The sequence below is a fragment of the Haliotis rufescens genome, unplaced genomic scaffold (genome assembly GCF_023055435.1).
Source record: "Haliotis rufescens isolate VD_foot unplaced genomic scaffold, xgHalRufe1.0.p SCAF_48, whole genome shotgun sequence".
Classification (NCBI taxonomy): Eukaryota; Metazoa; Mollusca; class Gastropoda; order Lepetellida; family Haliotidae; genus Haliotis; species Haliotis rufescens.
In genome coordinates, this window is record NW_025964201.1 from 368,595 (window position 1) to 389,293 (window position 20,699).

The 20,699-nt window shown below is 41.0% G+C and overlaps 1 protein-coding gene and 1 long non-coding RNA gene across 2 annotated transcripts in view; one reads left to right on the forward strand and one right to left on the reverse strand.

Annotated features, from left to right (window-relative positions):
• Positions 1-13,441, forward strand: part of LOC124125811 — a 45,748-nt gene extending 32,307 nt beyond the window's left edge. The window contains exons 5-7 of the mRNA XM_048383400.1: positions 12,009-12,053; positions 12,589-12,679; positions 12,808-13,441. Coding sequence (XP_048239357.1) covers positions 12,009-12,053; positions 12,589-12,679; positions 12,808-13,024 — 353 coding nt within the window. The 3' untranslated portion in view covers positions 13,025-13,441. The remainder of the gene's footprint in view (positions 1-12,008; positions 12,054-12,588; positions 12,680-12,807) is intronic.
• On the reverse strand, positions 9,563-20,697 carry LOC125372773. The gene is made up of 2 exons (XR_007218232.1): positions 20,666-20,697; positions 9,563-9,680 (listed from the first exon to the last, which is right to left on the reverse strand). It is a non-coding gene; the product is annotated as an uncharacterized LOC125372773 (long non-coding RNA).
• Positions 20,698-20,699: the final 2 nt, after the last annotated feature.

Below are 20,699 nucleotides of genomic sequence, written 5' to 3' on the forward strand. Positions count from 1 at the left end.
TAGATTGTCTGGTCCAGACTCGATTATTTACAGACCGCCGTCATATAGCTGGAATATTGCTGAGTGCAGCGTTAAACAACAAACAAAGGAACCAAACAAAAGACTTCACCTTTTAAATCTCTCGAATATGTTTTGGTTACATTCACAAAGATGATTAAATATGTTTCTTGCTGTTAACTTCCCCGTTAAGAGTCAAGCAACGCTGGCTTCGGAGAGTTGTGGATGGGTGACTCCTGAGATGTTCTAGGCCTCTTGTCCTGCCCGACACTGAAACACATGTTACATGTGATGTCTCCTAAATGACTTTCGAAATAAGCTTGGATACCCAAAATAAGCAGGATACCCAAATGGATGTGATGGTAAAGGCAAATCGAGCTGTATGCTCCCCATGGAGCGGGGAATGTCATATGAGTGCACGCTAATCTAGTGATCATCATAGGAATTGGGTCGCGCAATGAACGTATTCTGGGGCACGGATAATGCGTAACATGACAAATCCCAACCGATATTAATTAACTGATATCATATATTGGCGTTTCATTAAGAGCCCTTTCCTAAAACATCAGTTGGGTATGCCAATCTATGAACATTACCGTATTGCGCCCGGGTTTCGCTACCGTCAGTTACTCCTTCCTTTACAGGTAGCCACTATGACATAAAACAGTTATTACAGTGTACTAGTACATTAGTTATTATTGTGTACAGGAAGCAGCGCCAACTCAAACCGACTGCTGCTCCACAACCGGCCCACGATGCACCGGAAGACAACGACTACGAGGATCCTATCTACGCCGTACCCCACCAGGTTCTGGGTGTGCCCTCCTCTCATCAACCCACAGATGGGGGCCAACGTCCCCTGAATCCCACTGATTCAAGTGTTGAATCCTCCCCTAAAACCAACCACAACGCCTTGACGATTCAACTTGAATCCTCCGCTGAAACCGACAACAATGCTGTAATGATTCAAGTTGAATCCTCCCCTGAAACTGATCACAGTGCTCCGAAGATTCTAATTGCACCCCCTCCAAAAACTGAGCACAGCGCTCTATCGCGGTCCTGAGATGCAGATAGGGATGACACAGACAGCCTTCGATCTAACGTCGTGTTGGGCACAAAGGAGTAGCCTGGTGTGACATATTATATCAATAGGCAGTTGTCATGCAAAACCAGTCTTGAACCTCTGTAATAGCAAGCTGTCGAGCCTGGATATTGTTTCTGGTTCCACATAATCTGAATAATTCATTCCATTCATTATCGTTATCCTTAATACAATTGTTATCTGACAAGCCAGTCGCAGTGAACCTTTAAATCATATATAACAGCGGGGTTTCACTGTTATATAATGGTGATTTAAAGCTCGTATAGTCAGCAAGAGTCTAGTGGTGGCCTGTAAAATACTTGTCACATACGAACATGTGATGATGCGTGCATTATGAGAGTCTTCATGGTCTAGTGGTAAGCGAGAGAGTATGTATTTATCATGTATGTGTTTACTCATAGCTATGTTATTTATGTATAATGTAAAGCGTTGATAGGGGGCACGGGTGGCCCAGTCGTCTAAGGCGCTGCGATTCACTGAGCAGAGTTGCATCCCTTGGGCACGACAGAAACCTATGATTGTGGTTTCAAATTCCGGTTCGCCTCAATTATGTTTCTAGATTTGTCAGCACCATACCCGTGCTCGTGGGTTTCACCGAAGTGGTAAACGTCTGAGACCTGCATCACTTCGGGCTTTCCTCCCACATTAAGCTGACACGCCGTGATATAACTGGAATACTGTTAAAAGCGGCGTTAAACCCAACTCACTCACACACTCACAAAAGCGTTCATGTGTAGGTGAGGTGAGGTGAAATGGGGCTTAACGTCGCGTTCAAGATTATTGCACTTATATAGCGACGTGCATGTACGTGTATGTGTGTGTGTGGCTGCTTGTACTAGTCCGGACTGATGCCGATTTATAGTGCTAGCTCACTGAGATATCATGCCACAGTCTAACATGAATACCCCACTCGGACACAGTATACTGACTCCGAGCCGACCAGTCCTTGTTTTAGCCCCTTTAATGCCGAGCGCCAGACATGGTAACAACAAGTACCATCTTTTAACGTCTTTTGGTATGACGCGGTCGGGGATCGAACCCCGGACCTTCCGCTCTCCGGGCGGACGCTCTACCACTAGACCACGGAGGCGGTTCGTTCATGTGTATGTTTTGTGTTACACATAATGCGTGTTTGCTAAGATTACAAGTTTCACCTAAGTGAGTATGTTTGTCTTTGTATTTGTATTTAGATGCAGGCATCATTGTCTTGTCAGTTTGTGTTGGGTGAACCCCGGTTTCACCATCAGAGTATGCATGTATTTTCTTGTGTATTAATGTAATCCTTAATTGTATTTAGCATAGCATCACATGTATAGGGATAGAAATGCATATGCAGTTATTGTGACCTATAGCACATTCTTCAATGTATTTGGGGCGGTCGGGTCGCCTAGTGGTTAAAGCGTTCGCTCGTCACGCGGAGGACCCGGGCTCGATTCCCGACATAGGTATAATGTGTGATGCCTATTTCTGGTGTCCCCCGCCGTGATATTGCTGGAATAGTGCTCAAGCGGCGTTAAACCATATTCACTCACCGACTTCAATGTATTTTGTTAAAAACATGAGTTCAATCTATTTCTATGATGTCATCGGTTTGACGATGTGACTGAATATAATACAATGTGATTGCATATTTATGTCTGTGTATATTTATATATATATATATTAATTTAAGTGTATATTTATTATTTTAGGTATATGTTTCAGGGCGTTTTTTCAGACCGTCAATAAATCCTCTTCACCTACAACAACCCGTGTTATTTATGAACAGCCCCGGTTACACATGTATATATACATAACAGAAATGTAACTCTCTAAGTATTTACTTCTATCAAAGTATCTCCTCGACTCTCAATGTTCAAACTGAAACTGCGTCATAATTTTTCTGCGTGGCTGAGTGATCTGAGTATTATCTTCGGTTTTCGGATTTAAAGAGCTTTTTATTCTCACTACATTATGATTAATCATGCACAATATTAGAAATAGCACGCATCTAAATAACTTGACTAAAATATATGAAACCACTTTAAACTTGTCCGTTTACAACATAACATTGATGTGCGCATATCAGGCGACTCCAACTTGGCCATCAAGTCATGAATATTAAAAATATCTCGTTAAATGACACGGCAATAAAAACTGAATCCTTACCATGTCTTTATAATTATGTGAATTTCAATCAAGTATGAAACTTGACATAAACGGCACAGTATGAGAGACACAGATGAAAGGCTACCTAGTGAGTGAGTTAGTGAGTGAGTGAGTGAGTGAGTGAGTGAGTGAGTGAGCGAGTGAGTGAGAGAGAGAGAGAGAGAGAGAGAGTGAGTGAGTGAGTGAGTGAGTGAGTGAGTGAGTGAGTGAGTGTGTGAGTATGGTTTTACACCGCTTTAAGCAATATTACAGCAATACCACAGCTGGGAACACCAGAAAAATGAATCTCTATCACTGTACCCACTTCCGTTGTTTCATATTCTGTGACACCCCAGATACACTAGAAACCACCTTATTTCTGGTGATTTCATCAATGTCTCCTTGCTAGAAACGATGGTTTTCCCATACAACGAGTGACTGAGTGAATGTTGTTTTACGCTACGCAGTCTGCAGTATGCCAGATTTATCGTCATGTTCGTCTTGGCATGGCAACCAGTGGTTGACAGCATGAGTAAGAATCAATGCCGACGGGGTACGATGACACAAACCAGGATGGTCACACTTGTTACCGTGACTCCATACTCACTCACACACCCACCCTCCCAGCCACTCAATCACTCACTCACTCACACACCCTCCCACTCACTCACTCACTCACTCACTCACTCACTCACTCACTCACTCACTCACTGCAAAGGCAACCGGTCATCTTGTGCTGGACGTAGCATTTGACACGCAACACGGCGGGATACGCTGTTTTATTATTCTCACTGCCATGAATAATAATAATAATGATAATAATAATAATAATAATGATAATAATAATAATAATAATAATAATAATAATAATAATAATAATAATAATAATAATAATGAGGGGAGTATACAACCCAAGCTGCCTTATGACGCCCTAGAAGGTAAACAATCAAAGTATTATCTCATCCTACCGGGTACCCATTCACTGCTGGTTGAACAGATTCATATTGCGAACAAAGCCTCTTACCTAAGGAGACACCGCATGTGACACATGTGCTTCATGGTGGGGTAGGAGTCAAACATGCCAAACAGTGCCATCCATCCAACCACTCTCCGCGACCAATGTGACCTAATGTCGCCTGAGTTGTGGCTTGTGCGCTGTACAAGGTACCACACGTCACTCCCGTCTGTATTTCTAGCGAATGTTACAAACGACTTGGCAATATGACAATCTGTTATATGGCAGCGTATTTCATTGTTTAACAAGGATTGTGACTGTGTTGCATTGTTTCTGTTGAGATTCGGTAGACGCTCATTGCATTGTGTTTGGACAGTGATCAGTCGTCATGAAGTTACTATGTTTAGATGCTGGTGTGGTCCTGTATACCCCGGACGGTGATAGTTTGTTATAGAAACCTCTGTGATGTTATCGTGCAGTTATACTGGTGAAGGCACTGTGTAGAACATTCCAGTAGCTAGTTGGGCTGTATATAAGGGGACAATAACGTGTTAACGTGTCTCTCACGCATTTTCATCAAATCGGAACCAGCTTTCATGTGAGGATCACTCATCGTCCCTGATTCCCTGCCTAGCCCATCTCGGAAGCTTGACCACTGTCGCCACTGGGTAAACATATATTATTATCACTGACTTTTGCTATCACCACTGTATTTTTGTATTTGGTACTGACCATTGCGATTATGTATATATTGCCATTGAATATTGTACTACAACTCTATTGTTTACTGCCATTGTGATTGCTGTGCAGTAGTTTGTATTGATTTGTAAACTTAATTACTATTGTAAATACATTTGTTGATTGTATACTTCTTGTTGGTTGTTGATTGGTTTCACAAACAGTTCTTTTACGTACAGATTTCGGGGTTAACACATTGTTTCAATTTGGCAATATACACTAACAATGCAAAATACTGTTTTGTTTGCGTCTAGACTGAGTTTAACACTCACTCACTCACTCACTCACTCACTCACTCAGTTACTCACAGGAACTCACTCACAGGAACTCACTCACAGGAACTCACTCTTAAAATCATTGACAAAGCATTTGAAGTGTGCATCACTGTATCTTCTTGCAGCTAAGTTAGATATATTCAGTATAGTGTCTGCAGTATCCCTTGTTCGACACCCAGTATGGACAGTGTGTGATATGAGGTTCTGGTAAGGACGAGTTGACAGTTCAAGGATCATGAGGCTGGGGAAAATTAGCAGTCCAGGCAGGTTTGAATATGTCCCTCGACTTACTGCTACATCATATGTAAGAATGGGTATATTTTGTATAATCAATGTGTACCTAACTATGCAGATTCGTTTTCAGTATCTATACTTCCAAGACTCAAGGATATTTACTTACATAAATGGTCATCGCAAGTTCAGAAAAATGCAATTATTACAAGCTTTTTAAGACTACTATTCCCCCAAAATACTATTTGTAGATATCAATTTTAGCACAATTTAGATGCGGCTCTAATAGACATAGGATCGAAGTAGCCAAACATAGAAACAGAGCCAGGGAATTGAGAATATGTGAGCAATGTGGTTAAATGTGATTGAAGATGAGTTTCATTTTCTGTTGGTCTGTCCCAAATACGACCATCTAAGAAGTAAATATATTGAACTACATTTTTATGTACATCCAACTCAACAAAACTTTATCGATCATGTCAACAACTGATAAAGATACTCTAAAAAACTATCAATGTTCATTTATCATCCTATGTTAATTATAATATGACCTGTTAAACATATCAGCTACCACTCTCGAAAACAGAATTGTACTATGGGCCTGAGGCCTTTCAGTATGAAATATAACTTATCCTTACCCCTATCCTGTAAGAAAGAGTGCGTTAGTTAGGTTTTACCCATGTTCAAGCAATACCCGACGGGGGACACTAAAAAAAGGGCTTCACATCTTCCCCCATTTTGGTAATCAATACTAGATCTCGCCGGCGCCCCATTAACTACCAGTGGTCACACACGACTGTTAATGGACATAATCTTACAATGTTATCAGCAAAGGCTGTTCAAAAGATAGTTAATTAAAGTGAAAGAGATATTAGTTGTACTGTAGTGTTATAGAAATATAAGGTGTAAAGGTTATTGATGCAAAAACATGGGGAGAGAAAAAATAAAATTGTGAAAAAACACATTTCTGCAGACAAATCCATTTTCAAACGGGGAAACTGTCACAGGTCACAGGAAATAAGTCACTGACTCGTTCACCCGAGAGTCGATATGAGGAAATGTTTTGAAGTCACAGCACGCGTGTGCAGCATGGGCGACGTGAGGGTGTCTGGAACAATACTGGTATTAATGGTATCCTATTGCTCTGGTAAGTAGATTAATGCGCACAAATAACAATTTGTCCTGCTCATCACATTACGTATTGTTTGATAATGATAATGGATAGTGTGTCCGTCGCTAAAGTTCCTCCTTCCCACCTAATGCTTGACTCAAACGCAATTTACTGACAAACGTATTTTACTCGTTGTTAAGCAGGCGACCATTTGTCTAACATGGATAACCCTAATCATGAATTTGAAAACTATTTTTCCATGACACTTTTGATTCTTGCAATGTGACCTGTCCTCCAGGGATGTAGAACTGGGAGATAAACCTGGTGTTTTCAATGTAAAGGTTTCACATGTAGATTAGATATGTTCAGCGTGTGGTTTCGAATTAAACAAAAGAAAATCGAATCAAAGTTCAAAACCTGTAATGATAACACAGGTGTTTTCCATTCTAATATGGCACAATTAGGAGTGTTCAGGTATCGGTTGATATTTTCTGCAGGTTGCAATGGAGAATTTGGGATTACTGAAGATCGGTTATAATCAAAATCTATATTCGCCATGATACTTGAACCACTTCATTGAGACGCAAAAACATCATCTAGGCCGATTTCCTGTTAGCATTATTCAATTTAATTCACTTCAATTCAATGGTATTTTTTATGAAAGGCCATTGGCCCATATACAAGTGAGTTACATAATAGACATACAGTTACTTTAACAAATATTGTAGTATACGGACTATCAAGACAACAACAACTGACGTAACACAAAAGCATGGTGAATGTATAAAGATACTTGTAGTTGATCGCTATACGTTTTGCTTGACAGCAGACATACATTCAAAGCTGTTAGTAGATATACATGAAAATAACCAGGCGGGTAGATATTTTATTCTTATTTTGTTATATACAGGGCAAATAAACAAAACATGAAATTCGTCTTCAGCACCAAGGTTACAGACGGGGCAAATTCTCAGTGACTTTTTAATATCTAAATATCTTCCTCTATTCTCTTTTTAATCACTCAGACCAAGCCTAAAGTGTTAAAATGTATTGCGTTGATGTTTCAATCTTAAATTTGAAAGATACGACTTTGGTTCAAGGAGAAACTTAATATTTCGATATGTGTCGTATCTCGAGCTTCCTGAAAGTGTAGAATGCCAATCCTGTCGGAACATATCAACAGCGCGAGTACGAAATTGTTGTAAAAACATATTTATGTCACCAATAAATTGCGAGATCCATATGAATCCAAAGCCATAATTAATAAGAGTTAAGCGTATACGGGAAGCCCCTGTGTTCTTCCGAATGTTATCAAGATATGCCAGCATATTATAGGCTTTCCTTGGCAAACGATGTTCAGGTACACATAATAACTTCAGCCAATAGCGTAGGTATCGAGTATAAGATGTTATATATAGTGGGAACCTCCCACATTCACCATAAACCATATTACTGGGAGTTGACATGCCCACATTAAGAAATCTTTTTTGAACCTTTTCGATAGAATAAAACTCTCGACAGCCCAATAATTCTTCGCCATATAATAAGATGGGCTGTATTTGACAATCAAACAGGTTAAAGAAAATGTGAGGTGTATCAACGCCAAGTTTATACACAACAGACTGCAATTGAAAGACAGCTTTCTTTGCTCTTGTTGATAAATTTAACAACGATTTACTTAAGTTTAATGTACATGTGACTAATATTCACACCATATTTCAATGAAACAATCCATGCCACTGGTAATTACATGGTGATACGGTTTTGAGGTCAACTTTATTTGTTATGAACCTGTAGTGTTTTGAATATGCTCTCTCTATATCGCTGTATGGTTCTGGTATGGTGAGTCAAATCTTTCCCTCAGCCGAATTATTTTTTAAATTTCCGCCTTCCATCTGTATTTCGCGCTTCTTGAAAAAAAGTATCAAGTTTGACAATTCAAATGTGTTTAGAAACACGGTCGTATACATAAATGCGTTCTTCAAGTGAACTGGAAGCAACAATATGCTATTTATATCTCTGTGTCGCATATAGGATAAGATTCCACTATAGGTCTCATAAAAAGCAGGGAGCTGTGTTGATGTTTGAGAAAGTACATGGCATGAAAATCTGCGACAATGGCAAATAATGTCGGACTTTATTGTATTAATGCGTTTCAAATATTAAATCTGCTTATACCGTGTTTTATGCAGCATTTAAAATTTGAAGTAGGTCATCAGTAAAAGTGTCTTTTAATTACAAAATGACTTTATGCACAGGACTCTGTTTCTCAAAATAGACGCCCTCATGCATATTCATGACCATCTCCTTCGGGCTCGCGTGTGAAGATGGTCATGAATATGCATGAGGGCGTCTATTTTTAGATACGGACTCCTGTGCTTTATGTGACGGTTGCTTTCTTATCTGCAAGTGCTTTTCTCTTGGACCCTTTTCCAATATTTCAGTTTTTCGAGTTTTCAGTTTGCTCTCAATAGTTAAAAGTTGTCAAATATTTGGTGTACATCATCAAAGCCTTGAGGCTGTATGTTAGCCCTTTTGTTTTACATTGTACGTTTTGACCACCTTGAACAGGTAATCTGGAACCTCTTTTTGTCCTTCTGTTTCTTTTCCCGCCTGATACCATCCGGGAAACCTGCGTGACTCTCTTATTGCCAATGCGACGTTGAATATATACTCACTCTTCACACTGACGTTTTCCTGAACTTCCCTGTTCCTGAATTCAAAATACAAATCAATAATCTTTGTGAAATAATCTCATGTACTTTTTTCTGTTATACTTCAGGTTCCATCATTTGTGACAAAGTGGATGTGGCAGAAATAGAAGGGGACGTTATTAACGTTTGTTACAATGAGGGGAGTAAAGAGATCAAGTGTCCCAGAAATGAATCAGTGTTGGTCAAACGCTTCATGCAAAGAGCTCATGTAAGTAGGGACGGTGACGACAGGAATGCAGACGACAGATCCTGTGTAGAACTATTCAATGATGAATATTATGACGTTGGGGAATGTTTGTTAATGACATCGGATGTGCATCAGAAGAGGGCTTATCAGGCAGCGATCATGGAGGTTCTGGAGGAGTGTAGTCAGAAGAGGTACTGTATCCTGGAGAGTGACACGAGTTCCTCTATCCATGGTCTGAAGGACCTCCCAGTAGGAGAGCGCCCGTCACATCTGGTTGTATTGCATCAGTGTGTTAAAGGTAAATTACAGCCTGCCATTTACAGGGACATATACTGAAGATTTTTAACTTTAAGCGAGACTATGTTCCACGTTTGTTTTAGTTTGTGCCATGTTACCACTGAAACAATGTCTTTGTGCACTAGTTTTCAAGGTGATGCTCATTACATAGATTGGCTCACATACTACAATAGTGGAATCTGAATGTCACGAAGCAAATGTACCGAAACTGCCAGCTGACCAGACTATTCTAACCATTCAAGTCTATATGTTGATCTCTGTTTGATTCCTTTCTGTAATCGCGTTGTACTCTTAATAACACATTGACCCAAATATCTGACACTCCAAAGTAAAGTGGTTTGTTTGTCGTTTAATGCAGCAATTAACAATATTCCAACTGTACGGTCAGCCCAATATTAACTCGCCCCGCTCGACAAAGGTTGCTGGGGATCTATTCTAAGCCGGAATCTCCACGTAGCAAGTGTTCAAGGAACATGCTGTACACGGGGATTTGTCACAGGCAGCTGGAAACCCAACAGCAGTTGTGTTTCCATTTATCACAATATATAAATTAATATTTAAGCGTTGTATATTGAAGGAGTGTATGCATGGATATATATAATAACATATACATAGTTTCAGATGTGCGTACCTATATTAACATATGGAAATACGACCATAATCATTGATTATATACTTTCCTATTTATCATGTTTAAAGCAAAGCATCATCCCTTGTTAACAAATCAAATTTATGACTCCTCATACAGTGAGTGAGTGAGTGAGTGAGTGAGTGTGGTTTAATACCGCTTTTAGCAATATTCCAGCAATATCACGGCGGGGTACAGATTGTACCCATATCGGGAATCGAACCCGGGTCTTCAGCGTGACGAGCAAACGCTTTAACCATTAGGATACCCGACCACCCCTCCTCATGAAGAACTTATCCATCATGATATGACTTTTCAGACCAAGTTGCCAGTGTCTTGTTGTGTGACAGGAAGACCGAAACAGGCAAGGAGGTCTACATCAGCAGCAACCGACTGAAGATGTCATCTCTGGAAACAAGCACCTGCACCTGTACAGTCAGTGGAGCTGCGAGCCGCGTCACCCTGCTGGACGTCAGACTGGGCAACAGCAACGTGACCACACTGTCTATCAGGGACAAGACACGTACAGTGTACAAAATCCACGGTGGCGACCTGGCAATCCACTTCATGGAGGAGATTACCATCAGCCAATCAGAGTGGAGTTTACAGGTGGATGTTATCCGAGACTATCTGCCTGACAAGATATTGATGAGACTGGAAGGTAATAATTTAATAAGGCACCTTTGATGACAAAACGTGTAATGTTATCATTAAAATTAAACGTCCTCGTCAATTAATTATCTTCCCTTTCTACAGGACACAACGGCTCTGACGTTACAGCCAGTTGTAAGGGTATGTCCTTTGCTATTTCTACTTGGAGAAGCGGTGGGGTAGACTAGTGGTTAAACCCGGTTCGATTCCCGACATGGGTACAATGTGTGAAGCCCATTTCTGGTGTCCCCCGCCGTGATATTGCTTAACGGTGGCGTAATGCAATACTCACTCACTCACTCACTATTTCTTCTTGTCAATATATGCTCGCTCACTCATTCAGCATAATTATTCACCAAATTAAGCTAACATTATTTGAAAGTTAGATTGACATCAACGAAAAAACGAAACGTTATTATTATCAACGTACAGTGCTAAGGAAATGAAACATAATCTATCATGTATGTATAACGTATGGTAACTTACCACGAGCTGATGGGGTGAGAATGCGATTGTTTAATAAAATATATACTCAGGGGTCTGTTCGAGAGACAATTTTATTTATTCCAAATCACCAAGTTATTCTTCTTCCATATCTGATTAAAACAGGTGAAACCGCATCAAGTGAAAGTGATACTGAAAGGAGGCACCTCTTTCTCAACCATAATAAATAGAGAGATTCCAATAATGATATTAGCTGTTGTAAGTTGCAAGCAGCGGAGTTGAGGTTCCTAGACCATTCAGGGCAGGTTGTATTTGGAGAGGAAACAAAATGTGAATCAAAATATATTGTGTATGTATTTCAATGTGCATCGAGCATGGTTCAATGAATACATTCTTCTGACATCTTATTAATTGTCTTTTGAATGAGAAAACGTCAATTGGATAGAAAAACATAGTTTAAAACTTGAGTAGGTCAAACTGGACGTCTTTGTCCTACATTGTTATTGCATTGATCTATATGCCCCCATATCATTTTTTAAAAATTGTTTCAGAATCAGAGACTCGTGACACACATGTGGCGCCACGATCTTCGTCAGGTGAAGAGTGTTGAATTATTAAGAACATAGTGTTATTGTATTTATCACTACATCTGTGGCAGGTGGTTAATATCTTAATGTATTACGAGTACGTCATGAACGCATCTCGGAGGGAGGGGGGGGGGGGGGGGGAGGGGGGGCTGGGATGGGCACAGATTAATGATTACTCTGAGGCATCGTATCTCGTAGTTCAGTATTCCACTGATGGTCGTTTTAAAAAAATCCTCCTAATTATGACTCCAGGTCAACACTGCAGCTATACTCGATGATTCCAGTAAATGGGATATTTTCTGTGAACTGCATCATGTTTGGGTCTTACGCACGAAGTTGTGACTTCAGTTGTTTGTTTGTTGTTTAACTCAGCAATATTCTAGCTATATGGCAAGCATAGTCGCCTTTTACGGCAATCATGGGTTTCTGAAGACCAATTCTACCCCGGATCGTTACGGGTCTAATCTGTCCCCAGGCACTCCGACGTCAGGATATTCTGTTTTGTTCTGGATAACATATTTCCATTGTTTCCTTTTCATTGCAGGTGAACGTCACACCCAGATTGTGTTTGTGTGCGTTGGCTTTGTCACAGGGTTTGTCTCTGTTGGTTTCATCATGGCTATTTGTGTTAAAAGGTAAATAATAAGAACAAGGACTTGAACTAGTATTTGTCATAATGTTTTCATCCTGTGAGACATATCAACAAAAGCAGAAATACAACAATATTATCCATTCGTTCTGACAGAGCATTATCGTGTTTCAGGAGGTCAGGACACGCGGGCTCCACGTCTAACGAAGGAGGCGATAAGGGCGTGGTCTACTACTCTCAACCGGATGAGTCACGTGTCCAGCAGCCAATCGGATCACCAGAAGGAGATGCTGCTGAACCTCACTACCACATGCCGGATGACCCACGTGACCAGGGAGCAGCAGGATGCAATGATTACTACCTAGTGCCTGTTCACCGACAGACACGATAAACCAGCCTCGCCAGCCTTGCTGAAATAGTGTCAATGCTTCTTGCTTTGTTTATTGCACTATTATTAAGGAGACTGTATTTTACAGACCATTTTGCATCTTGTACTGTAGATATCGTTGGTGACAACACCTGACATTAACATTGATAGCGTCATATGATGGAATGTGGAACTCCTCATCCATGTCATTTGTAACGTTTACTTTTTGACGTGGTGACCATTTTGTGACATTTATATTGTATGGTGATGTCAAATGGGGTTTAACGTCGCGTTCAAGATTATGTTTACTTCAATTATAGACGTGCATGCTTTGTTTGTTTGTTTGTTGTTAAACGCCGAACTCCGCAATATTCCAGCTGTATGAGGTCGGTCTGTAAATAATCGAGTATGGACCGGATAATCAAGTGATTGACATCATGGACATCGATCCACGCAATTTGGACCGATGACATCCATCAACCAAGTCAGCGAGCCTGACCACCCGATCCCGTTAGTCGCTTCTTACGACAAGCAAGGTCGTCTTTTACAACAAGCATTGGTTGGTGAAGACCTATTCTACCCTGGATCTTCACGTGCATGCATGTTTGTGGCTACTAGTCCGGGCTTATGCCGGTTTTACAGCGCTAACCCACTGAGATACCATGCCGTAGATTAAAATGGACAACACGGGCTCAGGCGAATTGAACAGACACCGATCTGACCAGTCATGGCTGTATGATGCTGAGCGCCAGGCAGGGTAACAACAAGTACCATCTTATAACAGCTTTTGGTGTGACGGGGCCAGGGGATCGAACCACCGACCTTCAACTCTACGGACCATTGTTTATTGTGCATGGTGCTTGTAGACTATGTTATGTTTGGGAAAGGATTATGGAAAGGGTTTTGTTATTGTAAACACCTTGTAATGGCATTGAACTGTGCATAAACATCTAGGTCTGAATTTTAAACAAAGGATGTAGGCTCACAAAATACAAGATTGGAGCTGCTCTTCCATATTTTATTACAGGAACCCTTGATGTAAGCACAGTTAATTCAAGGACAATTGACAGGACATGATTATTCACTGATAAATTGATTTTGGATTACAAACAACTTGTAAAAAAGACCTGTCACCATGCTTTGCCTGCAATAAAATCTGTCTCCTACCATGTGTTTTGTCCATATATGTATCAAAAAGAAAAGATCCTTATGTTTGTAATTTGTAATAACCATTTGCATCCATTTCACTTATAGAACATATGCTAAGTACCATATGATGAAATGCATTGTAGTGAAAATGGATTTTTGAGGTAGACCTTATCTATACAAGGCACTAAAGACTTGTGTAGAATCTCAAGTTCTTCTGTCGTGGTTGTTGTGGATGCAGAGGTAACACTCCTTGTTTTGAAAACTTTACTTTGCTCAGTCTGTCAACCCCTGGTCAGTAAATTCCTCGACAGTCGCAAAACACACATTCGAGTGTTGCGTCCCCGAGTCGTGCCAGGATCCGATGTTGGGGTGTTCGAATCCCGCATACGCCCTGAATGTAGTCGTCTGTTTGACACTAATTTACCTGTGGTTGTGGGTTTCATCTGAGTTCTACACAGTGGACACAGTTCAGCAGTCGTAGACCTCGACAACAAACAGAACAAGCTAGATCATGGCATCCTGTAAATTATCAGACAATCCAGTGACTGACATTATGAGAGACGCCCAAAGTCTTCGGGATCCGATGCATGCAATCAGCCGAGGCCAGCCACCCGATCCTTCCTGTCGCCTCCCGAGACAGGCATAGGTTACTCCGGACCTAGTTTAACTATCAAGGATAAAAGATAGGTTACTCCGGACCTAGTCTAACTATCAAGGATAAAAGCGAAAGTATATTGCCAAGTACCAGGAGAAAGCTTCACTCGCGAACACCTGGTGTCATCACTGATTTTCAGTGATCTATTCATGTAATTTGTATCCCTCATTTTACTTTTACGCCCAACATAAGTTGTATCAGTATCACGAGGGGTACAAGTCGTTTAATGCGCCTTCCGAAAAACTAACGAGGGACGCAGATTGTTTCTATATTTGTTGTTTTACGCCGCACTCAGCAATATTCCAGCTATATGACGGCAGTCTGTAAGTTATAGAGGCTGGACAAGAGAATCCAGTGATTGACATCAAAAGCATCGATCAATGCAATTGGGATACGATGACATGCATCAACCAAGTCAGCGTGCCTTTCCTCCCGATCCCGTTGGTCGCCTCTTACGACAAGCACAGTCGCCTTTGAATATGGAAAGGTTTTGTGTCTTTAATTCACGACAGTACACAGCTCCTGCTCCTTTGGAAATAGACATTTAGTTTAGTTGTTTAACGAGCCTGTGTCCGGCCGACAAAGAAGACGCAAATGACGGGACTGCATATCAGATCAATATTAGAGCTGGAAACATCAAGGCGGGATTTTGACAGATTCAACATTCTATTCAAGTGTAGAAAGACATAACCATATCTGAATAGGGAAATATTAACTCACATGATTCGAGTACATCCATGGAGACGGTCAGCGTGTTTGGATTATTGGTGTTACTGGCGAATTCCTGTCTTTGTAAGTAGATGTCTACACTGTTGCATCCTGATAGAACCAACTATAAGAATCCTTCAAATCGTATTATCATTATTCGCTGGGACCAGTGAAGATCCGGGTTTGGATAGGTCTTCAGCAACCTATGCTTGGCTCGGTTGGTGAGGCTCGCATATTTAGTAGCTCGATGCGTGTCGTAAGAGGAGACCGAGCGACCAGGGTTGGTGATTTGTGTCATCGTACCCCGACGGCGTGGACCGTTGCTCATGATGTCAGTCACTTAATTGTCTGGTTCAGACCGCCGTCATATAATTGGAATATTGCTGGGTGCGGCGTTAAACAACACACAAACAAACAAACTAAACATTATACCTATGTGTAGTGTTGTTGAATATGATTTCGTGTGGTTTTTAAAATTTATTTTATCCCACTTTTCCAATTCCGATGTTGACTGTAACTGATAATATACATAACCTACACGCATGCTCTTTTTGAAAATGTTCTCGATGGTAAAACATCAGATTGTTTGGACAAGGAATGCAAATGTGGAGGAGGGTGGTAAGTTGAGTCAGATTATTAACGGTGCTGTATTAACCTCTGAAACTCAAATACGAAGCATGTACTGATACCATATGAATAACTGCTGTACTTTGGTCATTCAAGCTAATAAATAGAATACCATGAATTATTTGTAGCATGTCACTTATCGTTTATAGTAATTTACAGTTGAATTGATATATTGTTGACTTCTTGTTAGTAATCACTGAAAAAAACTGACATAATTTTCAAAGCAGTTATAATTCTAATCTTAACTGACTCAATAAACAATCCGGATATATAACAACCTCCTTTAAAAGCAAATTCAGTTCGTGTTGTAATAATAAATATATTTTTATGTGATTTAATAATGGTTTATTATGGTTTTTAAATCCGGAAATAAATCGGAAAAAGTGACTGTGCTTCATATGAGTGAGTGAGTGAGTGAGTGAGTGAGTGAGTGAGTGAGTGAGTGGGATTTAACGCCCGTTAAACATTCCAGTTACATTAAGGCTGTCAGCTTAATATGGGAGGAGAACCTGAAGTGATGCAAGTCTCAGACGTTTACCACTTTGTTGAAACCCACGAGCACGTGCATGGTGCTGACAAACCTAGTAACATAATATGGGCGAACCGGGATTCGAACCCACAGTCAAAGACGTTTCTGACGTGCCCAAGGGACGCAACTCTGCACAACTAATTGCAGCACCTTATACCACAGGGACACCCATGCCTCGTTCTTCATATGAAGTTGTGTCAATCTTATGTTACTGAAAATATACAGAATAATATTTTTACATTCTTCTGATCAATGTTGTATCATAAAATGTCACTGGCAAAACTCAGGAGACCAGGAGGCAGAGAGACACGCAGGGTGGTGGTGTAACAACTCAATTAACAATGTCGTTATCGGGTAAGACCATGCGTTGATACAGGCGGGGCAGCGGCGAACCACTGAATACCCCAGATGATAGAACACAGCCTGGGTGTTGTTGTTGCAAAAGACAACCAATGATTGTCCCGATTGAGCTGGTTCTGGTCCTGTCGTAGGCGTCGCTCAATCTCACTCCAGACATGTTGTATACAGAGGTATGGCGTCCTATGCCGTCATTACACTTTAACTTCCAAACTAACGCTGTTGAGTAACACAAGCGTAACCAAAACGTTCTCCTGGACGCATTCGCATTAAAATATGCATTATTTAATTTCAGAATACATGTACTTTTATTGATCTTTATATGACGCACAGTTACTTTTTCCGTTAGAATACATACAAGTTAACAATTGTATCATTGCCTTTGATTATAATAAGTACTTACCTCACTTTTCTCATCTAGACTTATTTTCTTGCTTCTTCTCAAAAGTCAAGTAAAGTGAAAAAGCAATGTCGTTGCGAATATCAGTCTTCCTAGCCACTTTAAGTCAATTCCAGAGAAAAAGAATACAATAACATTAGCAGGAAGTATTTAATTGTCCATGTGAAAGTGATCAAATTACACGCTCCGTAATCGGATTCCAAAACAAACTAGACCGCCTCCGTGGTCTCGTGGTAGCACGTCTGCTCGGAAAGAGGAAGGTCGGGGGTTCACCGTGTCATACCAAAAGACGTCAAAATATGATAGTTGTTGTTACCCTGCCTAACGCTCAGCTTGAAGGATTTACATTTAAAACAAGGACTGGCCGTCTCTGTGTCTGAGTTGGGTATTCATGTTAAAGTGCGGCATGGTATCTGAGTAGGCTAGCTCTGTAAAATCGGCATAAGTCTAGACTCGTACAAGCAGCCACGCACGCACGCATGGACATGCACGTCGCTATTTAGGTGCAGCAATCTTGAACACGACGTTAAACCCCATTTCACCTCCTTCAAGGCTTAAGACGGAGGCTGCTTCACAGTGCCTACGCTATCTGAACATTGACTATAAGCCGGCCGCTTTGAGCCCCCGACACCGAATGGGGCAAACAATCAAGGAGGTCAAAGTAACTGAGGGCTATAGAATTAAGGACTGAATGTAGAAACAAGGCTGGATGGGACCCCTCGGACGGGTCGGGTAATTTCTTCAGACGCTAGTGGTGGGAAGGATCTCCCGGACACTGACCGAGAACCATCCCACGTACGATCTAATCTCAGGGGCATGGCGAGGTAAATGTCGGCCTCCTGAATACAGTAAAACGGAACCACGGAGGATAAAGAATGCTGAAATATGCATCGATGTCAACAACACCAGGCAAATGGGACACCCCGTGTGGTGGTCATGAAATGCATAGAGGTGAAGTAGACACGGGCAGGCTTGTCACCCATCTTGTCAAGGGCAATCCTCTTGTCCACTTCACGGGTGGCCCGAACATGAAGATTCCCCAGCAGAGTTCGAATGGCAGAGACACCGGGTTGTCCGGGCGCTCTAGAACAGCCAGGGGACACTTCTGTCTTCAGCTGTATTGTAGGCACCGCCGCAGAGAGGGACAATAACATTGGACGATGAAGACTTCGACGGAGAGGCAGAAAACATAGGCTTTTTTGGTTGGTTGGTTTGTTGTTTTGTGCCGCAGTCAGCAATATTCCAGCCATATGACGGTGGTCTGTATATAATCGTGTCTTGACCAGGCAATCCAGTGATTGATATCATGAACATCGATCAAGCCAATTGGGATAGATGACATGCTTCAACCAAGTCAGCGAGCTTGACCACCCGATCCCGTAGGTCGTTGTGGAAGTAATTACCTGCCGAAGATCCACAATAGGTTTGGACCATAACTGATCCTCGAGACAGCCGACGTGAACCAAGAACCGTCTTTGGAGGACTCCGATTTCCCCTCACAAGAGTGATGGATGTCGGGCTTAGACGACTAAGAGCGCGGGGATTTCGATTTCCACTTACCAAGTTTGGCCGAATGAAGCAAACATAGACTTGAGTTCGGCCACGCTCTGGGCCATGTTGGCTCGCATACTACTCATCTGAGCAGACAATTCCCCATCTGTGATCAGGCGATCCGCCGGCTGCGGGGACGTCGACAACAGAGTCTAAAATGATAATCCAGGGGTAGACACGGAGGGACACGGAGCCAGAGACGCCCATCTCAAACCCGTCTTACACTGTTATTTGGAGGCCAAAGTCCGGTATAAAAGGATATCAAATTGCTTTGACAAGCATACAGAGAATTTACATGACTAACTATTGGCAAACAGTGTCACACGAGGTTGCACTAGTATGATAACATTACTCAAAGGTAATATACTCAGATTATCAGAATGGCCTGAACTGAGCGGCATCATATAGTTGTTTGGAACGAAAGTTGCAGCTGAATACATATTACTTGAATGAAGTTTAAAATGAACTTTCAAATAAAATTATATTCACTGGCAATGCATATTCTGTTTTAAACGACCACGAGCCATTAGAGTCCTGACAATTTGATATTCTGGAGAGGTTTGGGTTGGGTTTGGGTTGTTATTTTATCGCAAAAAATAAACTGTCCAAGAAAAATCGTGAAAAAATAATTATACTTCACATTTTTGGAAAAATACAGAAAATGTCTGCCAATTTGACATTGTTGCATATGTGTTTTTAATTATTATTTTTATATATTTAGGCTCATAGCTTTAAATATAAATAATATCTGGTGTTGCATCTATAGCTGAAAAAATATCTGGTCTCAAAACAAAATCCCAGACCTCCTCCCTGACTATCTTCAGATTTTCTTGATGAAGTGTTGAATAAGGCTTCAAACAAAACTATTTTCACTGGCGATGCATATTCTATTAAGATATTTGATGAATGTTAAAGAGAAATATTAGACACTGAAATCAGAATTTTAGTAAATAATTTTCCCTGCGATCAATAACAGGAAATGTTCATTTTCTCTATTTCCTGTCAATCTTTTATTCAGAGTGGGTGAGTTAATTTCTGGGTGAGTTTCTTGTAAGGGATAGAATATGTCTTATGCAACTGCTTCAAGGTATACAGTTTTGTCCTCTGAAAGGTGCCTTATACTTGTTTAGGTCACCCGTATTTGTCATAAACTTTCTTTATTTCTACACATTGAAAACTGCTTGACTCTGTTCTTGCCCATGCGACGTTGAATGTATACTCACTCTTCACACTGACGTTATCCTGAACTTCCCTGTTCCTGAATTCAAAATACAAATCAATAATCTTTGTGAAATGACCTCATGCACTTTTTTCTGTTATACTTCAGGTGCCATCATTTGTGACAAAATGGATGTGGCAGAAATAGAAGGGGATGTTATTAGCGTTTGTTACAATGAGGGGAGTAAAGAGATCAAGTGTCCCAGAAATGAATCAGTGTTGGTCAAACGCTTCTTGCAAAAAGCTCATGTAAGTAAGGACGGTGACGACAAGGGTGCAGACTACAGATCCTGTGTAGAAAAATTCAATGATGAATACTATGACGTTGGGGAATGTTTGTTAAACGCATCGGATGTGCATCAGAAGAGGGCTTATCAGGCCGCGATCATGGAGGTCCTGGAGGAGTGTAGTCAGAAGAGGTACTGTATCCTGGAGAGTGATCCGAGTTCCTCTATCCATGGTCTGAAGGACCTCCCAGTAGGAGAGAGAAAGAAACGCCCGTCGC